This window comes from Lathyrus oleraceus, chromosome 7 (genome assembly GCF_024323335.1).
Source record: "Lathyrus oleraceus cultivar Zhongwan6 chromosome 7, CAAS_Psat_ZW6_1.0, whole genome shotgun sequence".
Classification (NCBI taxonomy): Eukaryota; Viridiplantae; Streptophyta; class Magnoliopsida; order Fabales; family Fabaceae; genus Lathyrus; species Lathyrus oleraceus.
In genome coordinates this window covers 15850875-15860137 of record NC_066585.1, presented here as the reverse complement: position 1 = coordinate 15860137, position 9263 = coordinate 15850875, and the positions used below count along the sequence as shown (strand labels likewise).

Here is a 9263-nt window from a genome sequence, read left to right as displayed (position 1 = left end):
CTATGCGATTACAACCATCAAAACAATTTTGAACATGTAATGCATCATCCTACGAGCGTCTTGGTCGGTCTTAATATCCACCCATTCGTGCACTTCTCCGTGTTGGTTGAACGTGGACACAAGCCATTGTATTCTTCTAATTCGTTCACCCTCTCTAATTTCTCCCTCTAACCAACTGTACAACGTCCTATTAAGACGTTCAAACGTATCTGTGTTCCAAAGTCGAACCTGTATCGGAGCCGTAACGGCAGAAAATATTACATCAGCATTTCGTTTCTGAATGTATGCAGGCATTCTTGAAATATAGAGAATTGAAATCGATGGTTGAACTAGACAACTTATGGTATTAGGAGATGAATTTGAGTGAAAATAATTGTATACAAGGCGTGGTATTTATAGAGACGGAACATGTATTGGACAAACCACTGGCGCCCACATGATCATCACATGCAGGCGCCAGATGAATTGGCGTCCACTTTGCAAAATACACTCAAGCGCCAGAGGCATTGACGCCTCCTCATGAGGGTCAATGCAGGCGCCACAAGCATTGGCGCCTCCTCATGAGGCCCAATGCATGTGCGTCAATGCTACTGGCGCCTCCTCTTAGTGGTATGGGGGTGCGTCAATTCATCTGGCGCATCCTCTACCAAACTTGGTTATTTTATTTATTTATTTTTTGAAAAATTGGTTATTTTCGAAAAAAAATTAAAAATATTGGTTATTTTGAAAAAAAAAATCGTTATTCAAAGCTCTTTTTAAAAATATAACTATGGTTAAAAAAACATTAAAATTAAAATTATGCATGTTAAAATAGTTTTTTTATTAATTATAAACACCATAAGTTATGTTTTTCTCCCTCTTTATTTCATTAAAAATAGTTTTTTTATAAATCAAATAGCTATTTCATTTTTTATATAAAAAAAAATTCTATAAAATTATTTTTGAAAACAACTCCCACATTAGACTTCTTAATAGAATATATATGTATATGTCAGTATTAGCCCAAATTCACTCTAAATTTTATGGAAAAATATATTTTTATTTTAAATTTTGGGATGGTTTTTCTTCTATTTTAAGAGATGGAGACGGAACGGGTATGCAAACAATAGTATTCACCATTGAATTTGTCTTGAATTGCCCCATTAGTAATTAAGATTATTTGGTTTTGATAATTTTAGTTATTTGATTAATGTATTGATATTTTAATTTTTTATTTATTATTTAAAATGTTTTAAGAAAATTAAAATTATTGTATTTGTGATATATTTTTAATGCTTGTTGGTATTCGAAATAGAATGTTTATTAAGAAAGAAACCAGTTTTTTTTATCAAAGATTTTAGTTTGTGGACGAAAAATATAAAACCCTGTTATCATGTCTGTCAGTATCATTTTTTTTAGAAAATCCAAAACAAACAACCTTTAAGTTATAGATATTGTTGAATGAAGTTAGGTATTTGCTATGAAATGAAGAGATTGTGCCAAAATAACTCCTTCAAGAAAGGGACTAGTAAAACTATAAATGCATACATCGCCAAACAAAAGAAGCTCCTGCCTAAAACAGGCATTAGTAATATTCACTACTAATAAGCTAAAGCCTAAAACCAAACAAGTTCATACATTTCAAACAATTCAAACTTCTGAATTTGAAATGTCTATATAATCTCATTTATATCAAAAAATTATTTTAGTGTTTAAACAAGTAGGAGTTTGGTTAAATTACTTCCTTTACTTACAAACTCCTTTCTTTCTTTTTCTACATATTTATATTTACAAACGTTCGAGCTCTATGTGAATTTAAGGAAGAGGAAAAAAGAGAATTTTGGAGAGAGGTAAATTAAGAAAAAGAATGTTTTTATAAAGATTGATAAATGTATTTTTCTTATTGAATTTTTAGAGTATTATGAAAAATAAATTATATTTATTGAATTTAGGGTTACATATATAATATGCTGTGCAATGTAAGCGAGATTTGCTTTAACCCCATCTAAAAGATTTTATTTCCCCCTTATAATACAAAGATTCTCTCTATAAGGTCCCCGTATTCATTATTTCAGCTCAGATTCCCTTATATTTCCAGTGTGGCATATATGCTAATGCCAGGTGGATAAAATTTGCATTTTATTTGCGCACATGGAACTTCATTGGCCAGGTGGATTAAATTTTTTTCTTCACATTTTGAAAGTGTGTTATTTAATCCCCTGTAAATGTTAGGGTTTCAAACAATCCCAAATCAGGTAACTTGTGTTGGTTGAAGATGACGATGAATACGAAGGTTGGTTGAAGGCGAAGACGAAGACGAAGACAGACAGTTGAAGATGAAGATGAACGTTGTGTTGTGGACCATTGAAGACGACATTGAAGCTTATCATGTCTGATGTAAGTTTTTGTGAATTTTCTTTTCTTCCAATGTCTGAGATTCTTTTGGTTGAAGATGACATTAGACTTTAAATGTTGTTTTGAATCCATTTCACAGGATATGCAACATTTTAATGTTAGTTTTCACCATGGGGTGAGTTTATATTTGTCAAGCAGAATAACATCATTTACAGAGGGGATGATGATACGCATGTTTTTGGGCAACACATGGACAAATGGGCAATAGAAAGCATTTGTAAGTTGGTGAATAGGTGGGGTTATAAAGAAGGGACATATAAGTTATGGACGAAAATTCTGGAAATAGATGAGAATTTCTTTTAGATATCGAAGGATGATGATGCATATGATTTTGTTGCATATGTTTGTGCAACTCAAGTTGATAAAGATATATTTTTGGAACATGACGTTGATGACATGGAATTGAGAGTAAGGATTTCTAAGTGTGTTAATGGGGTGACCGATGTGGAAGGATTAGATGATGAGGTGGTTGGATGGTTATATAATAGTCAAGATGATAGAGTCACTACTCTTGTAGATGGATTTGATGGAGTTGATGTAAATGTACCTATAAATCAAGGGAAGATAGTTGCAGGATTACTATGTAGGCCCAACAAGAAAACTGAAGATGATGAATATTAAAGTGATGAATTGGACAGCTCGGATCCAGTTGAATCTGGTGATGAAAAAGGGCCCAAGTTTGAAAGGTTTAGGAAAGAGTAGCTCATTAAGGACTATAAATTTAAGTAGGGTATGAAATTTAATTCTCTTGTTGACTTTAGAGAGATAATTCGTGAGTGGTCAGTGTTAAATGGTAGGGAAATTACATTTGTAGAAAAATGAGAGATATAGGGTAATGGTAGAATGGAAGGCTAAATGTTTTTTTTTAGTCTTATGCTCTAAAGTGGACCACAAGCATACATATGCTATTAAAACATTGGTGGATACCCACACATGTGCTAGGCTTTTGAATAATAGACCTGCAAGCTCAAAGTGGGTGGCCAAGCATGTAGTTAAGAGAATATAAACATATGAAACAGTGAGAATCTGTGATATTATGCAAGATATCAGACGAAATTTATTTGTAGGTATCAGTGTTGCTAGAGCATGGAGGGAAAAGTTGATAGAAAAGAAAATTATTGAAGGAGACGCTGACAATCAATATGCAAATCTATGGAGGTATGCTGATGAGTTAAGAAGGGTTAATCCTGGGAATACTGTGAAGATCAATGTTCAATGATCGTTGCCATCAATACAACCAATGTTTGGCTCATTTTACTTCTGTTTTGATGGCTGTAAGAATGGTTTCATAAATGGATATAGACCATTTGTTGGAGTTGATGGTTGTCATCTGTAGACCAAATTTGATGGACAACTTTTAATTGATGTGGGTAGGGATTCCAATGATCAATATGTCCCACTGGAATTTGGTGTTGTTGAAACTGAAACAAGGGAGATTTAGAGGTGGTTTCTATAATTATTGATGGAAGATATTGGACAAGAAAGAAGATATGTATTCATATCGGGTCAACATGAGGTATGGCATTAACATCCCGTGTTTTATTCATTTCATCACCTATATTTTTTGTTAAACTCGTTTATATGTTGGTAAACTGATGTTAATGTGATGCATATGTTATGTATATGTTTCTTGGATTGGTGCTTGTTTTGGAAGAAATTCTTGACATGATTGTGTCTCAGACACTTGTATGCAAATTTTAAGAAAAAGTTTAGTGGTGGAACCCTTATAAGGGATTTGATTATGGGAGCTGCTAAGGCCACTTACTATCAAGGTTGGATCCAAAATATGAATGAACGGAAGAAAGTAGATGCCAAGGCTTGGACTTGGTTAATGGTAGTTCCTACAAAATGTTGGTGTAAGCATGCATTTAATTTTTTACCCTAAATGTGATGTTTTAATGAATAATATATCAAAGAGTCATTTAATGACACTATTTTAGTTGCTAGGGACAAGCCTATTTTAACCATGTGCGAGTGGATCAGAAAGTATCTTATGAATAAATTAGCAACATCTGCCACCAAACTTGATAAGTGGCAGCATAGAGTTATGTTAATAACTAGGAAGAGGTTATATAATGAGGTGTTCAATAATGGTCAATGGCTGCCAACTTAGTCTATTTCTGAACAATTCCAGGTTACACATACTTTCGACACATAAGAATTCATAGTTGATATTGCCAAAAGATCTTGTAGATGTAACTTTTAGGAATTGGTTAGAATTCCATGTAGGCATGTTGTTGTTGCATTGAGTTATAGAAAACAAAACCTTGATGATTTTGTTGATGACTATTATACAAGAGAAAAGTATGCACTTTGTTATGGATTTTCTGTGAGTCGTATCGATGGGCAAGAGATGTGGCAAGAGGTCAAAACTGATGAATTACTACCTCCTATATATAAAAATGGACCTGGAAGACCAATGAAGGTTATGATAAGGGAATTTGGTGAGAATGGTGCTAGGAGGAGAAGACTTGATGTAGCTTATAAGTTCACCAAATGTAACAAGTTTAGGAATCATGCTTTGTCATGCAAGAGCCTTACACAAGACCCTAATGCTTTGAAAATAAAGGTAATAGAAATTTTATTTGTATGCATCTCATTGTGCTGGTTTGAATGTAACAAACAGTTTGTTTAAATTGCATTGTGTTGTTTTAAATACAGAGGAAACCAAAATCAGAACAGGCTAGAGTTGAGCCAAAGCAGAAGAATGTGCATTACAATGCTCATGTGCAGCCTAATGTTCATGTTGATGTGCAACTAGATGTCCATAGTGATATGCTGCCAGATGTCCATGGTGATGTGCAGCCTGATACAAGTCAAGCTGGTAACAAGGTTGATGCTGATAACAAATTTGTTGTAGATGACAATGTTGCTACAAGTCAAGCAAGTTCATGTGTGGTTGACACAAGGTAGATTGGTTTAAATCAAGCACAAGCAAAACAAAAGAAGGGGAAAAATATGTAATGCAGATGAGAAAAAGGCAGAGTGGAAGAATTAAGTTGAGATGTTTTCAAAAACCAATCATAGGCCAGGGTTCATCTAGTGACCAACCAATCACAATATCAAAACATGATGAATAAAAAAGTACACAGGGAAAAAGTGCTCATGGACATGATTCAAAGCTTAGAGTGCAAACCATATCATTTAAGTCTTGGAAGAAAAAGAAAAATCATATGATGTTTGAGTTACTAGTAGTATTACGAGGGGGGAATAATGCTCATTGGGGCCTTACAGAGAGAATTTATGTATTACGAGGGGGGAATAAAACAAAATCTTTTATAGGGGGTTAAAGTAAATATCGCTTACATTGCAGAGGGTGTTGTATATTTAACCCAAGAATTTATATAAGTTCTCCTAAATCGTCCTTTAATACAATTTATTAAAGTTGTGAAATTCAAATTTTTATATCAATTAGTTTTATTTAGATGAAATTGACTCACAATCTCGTGTAAATTTATCTTATATTAAAATAATATTAAAATTATTATATATAAGGCTTATATTATTTAATAAAAAAATATAAATATAATAAATTAATATAATGAAAGACATCTTAGATATGCTCGCGCTCCCTTAAATTTAACTTTAAAAATATACCATCTTTCAATACTAATGAAAGTAAAAATAACATACAAAAAAAACTTTGAGAAATTATGCCAAAATTCAAATAAAAACTCATACATAAACCATGCATCAATATGTAAACCATTAAAAAATATAAATAGACTAATATTTTAACATAATTATTAAGTAAAAATATACTAAATAATCATAATAATATGTAATATTGATAAAATTGTATCAAACTACATAATTACCTCATCAAATCATAAAAATACTCACACAAAAAAAAAATAATACAACAAATAGTTTAACAAATTTTTAAAATTGTTAAAAACAAAAAATATTCATTAAAGTAAGAGTAAATTTCTTTAAAATTAAATAAAAATGGGCAAACTCTAATAAAATTGGGTAAAATCGCTCTGATTCTACTCGATTTTAGAAAGTTTATTGTGTGGTAACTCACATAAAATCATGTTCAACTCCAACTTTACTCAGATTTGATTTTACAAGCGATTTAGCTTGAAGTTTATACCTAAGAATATAAAATCAAACGATGTTACGAGTTAAAACTTGATTTTAATAATATGTGTTGCTTGCAAACTATCAAAAATTAATTTTCGTCATATGATCATGTCAAAATTTACTTTCATGTCCTAGACATTTTTACTAAAAATGGCAATCGCCTAAACATGTTAGGCTTTAAGGGGACAATATTCTTACAAATAAAATTACTTAGGTAAAAATATGAAATCATACCACTAAGACGGTAAAGTGCGGAAAGATAAAGAACACGAAGAAATATCTTGGTTCCCCTCACAGATCGAGAGTACTCTAGTCCCCTTTCAACATGAAAGAGATTTCACTATCTGTTATAACTTGTACACGATAGACACAATCACCAAGAACAACCTCTTGTGATTCACCAAGTTGATATGATAACAATCCTCTCAAACTCAACTCTCTTGCTTCCAACAATCCTGGACAGCAAAGTGTTTACAAAATACACAATCTTATTTTTCAACAATTCTAAAAATAAGATATGGATTACAACAATGGATTGAATGTAAAATTTGTAGTATAATGATCACTCAAAGTGATATATCAATATGCTTGATCTTCTCTTCCAATGAAAATAATTCACAACACAAAGATATTAGATTGCTCAAGAATTTTCTGTTTTGAATGATATGAAAATATGTAGAAAAATCTTGAATGAAGATTTAAAACAATAAGTGTGAATTCTGAAAATTCTAAGAGATTGATTGGAAGATGTCAAATTTGAATTTGAAAGATCATGTATTTATATGCACATAACACCTCAAATAAAACATGGTAATGTTCTGAAAGAATCATGAACAATTGTCAAAGATGAAATGAAAAGATTCCATGAAATGGTGCATGAAGAAATACATAAGCTTCAGTGGTAAATCGATTTCCCTTATAGGTAAATCGATTTACCCAGTTTGAAAATGAAAAATATGATTCTAACACATTTTCCATGCACTATGAAAAGTTATGCAATATCCATATGAATACTTGAGCATCTAAGACTTTAGTGAAGGTAAGTATTCTCATTATACCTTCTTGAAGTGAAAAGCTTAACTTCTTGAATCAAGATGCTTTATTATAGAATAAAATCTTTGCCTTCTTGTTGCTTGGAGTTTTGTCTTCATCAAAAACATTCATCATAGAGAAGCTTGACTTCACATTCTCCCCCTTTTTGATGATGACAAATAATCCTCTTTGATGCGTGCAATTTCTGGAAACGAAAATTTATCCCCCTGAGATGTATAACTCCCCCTAAATTTGAGAAGCTTATGATCATGTTGACTTGATCATCTTGAAGGAGATTTGTATCATTTGTACCTTAGGAAATTCACAAGCATGCAAGCATAATTCATAACACCTTTCTTCCCCTTTGACATTATCAAAAAGAAGGGAAAGATGGGTGAAGGATAATCACATGACAAATATAAAATAGAATATACAGTATAACTTTTAAGACACCTTCAAGAGGTCAGAAAGCACAAAAAGAGAAAAGTTTAAGGGGTAAATCGATTTACATCATGGGTAAAATCGATTTACCTAGTTCAAAATATGCCAAACACGAGAAAAAAAACAATGCTACTGTTTTATGGGTAAATCGATTTACGTCATGAGTAAATCGATTTACTCAGTGAAAAAAGCTAAAAAAACACATATTTTTAACAAAGATTCATGCAAGAGGCACCCAATGAATCATGTAAAAGAAAGGAGTAGAAGTGGAGATCCATGAAATAAAATGCAAATGTAAATAGATGAGTTGGAAATGTATGTGCACCTTTGATTATTGATATGTTTTTGCCAAATTATATGTCACATTCATCTAGAATCCCAAGTTCCCTTCAAATTTTGTAAAATGGTTCTCCCGCCAAAGGTTTTGTGAAGATGTCGGCAAGTTGATTATGAGTATCCACAAATGTGACTTCGACATCTCCTTGAAGCACGTGGTAACAAAGAAAGTGATGTTGAATGTCAATATGTTTGGTTTTTGAGTGCATGGCCAGATTCTTTGTAATGTTTATCGCACTTGTATTGTCACAACAAAGAGGAATGCATCCAAGATCGAGTCCGTACTCACGAAGTTGTTGCTTAAGCCAAAGTATTTGAGCGCAACAGCTACCTGCGGCTATGTATTCTGCTTTGGCAGTGCTTAGAGAAACACATGTTTGTTTCTTGCAAGCCCACGAAACTAATGCATTTCCAAGGATGTGCCATGTACCACTAGTACTTTTCCGATCAGTTTTACATCCTGCATAGTCAACGTCAGAATAACCAACTAAATTGCAAATACTACCTTTAGGATACCATAGGCCGACATTTGTTGTTCCCTTGAGATATTTCATGATTCTCTTAACAACGGTGAGATGTGATTCTTTTGGATTGGCTTGAAAACGAGCACAAAGACACACACTGAACATAATATCAGGACGGCTTGCCGTCAAATAAAGTAAGGAACCAATCATACCTCGATACTTTGTTATATCAATCGAAACACCTGCTTCATCTTGATCAACATAAGATCCGGATCCCATCGGAGTAGACATTGCCTTGCAATTATCCATGTCGAATCTTTTTAATAACTCTTTGTAGTACTTTGATTGATTGATAAAGATGCCATCCTTCAGTTGCTTAATTTGAAGTCTAAGAAAATAATTCATCTTACCCATCATGGACATCTCTATTTCTCCTTGCATCATTGATGAAAATTCTTCACACATTTGTTTGTTTGTTGAGCCGAATATGATGTCGTCAACGTAGACTTG

The 9263-nt window shown here is 32.6% G+C and overlaps 1 protein-coding gene across 1 annotated transcript; it reads right to left on the bottom strand.

Annotated features, from left to right (window-relative positions):
* Positions 1 to 8342: 8342 nt before the first annotated feature.
* LOC127101739 (secreted RxLR effector protein 161-like) lies at positions 8343 to 9062 on the bottom strand. The gene is made up of 2 exons (XM_051039185.1): positions 8966 to 9062; positions 8343 to 8884 (listed from the first exon to the last, which is right to left on the bottom strand). Exons 1-2 carry the CDS (start codon positions 9060 to 9062, stop codon positions 8343 to 8345), a joined length of 639 nt encoding a protein of 212 aa, XP_050895142.1.
* Between the last annotated feature and the right edge of the window lie 201 nt (positions 9063 to 9263).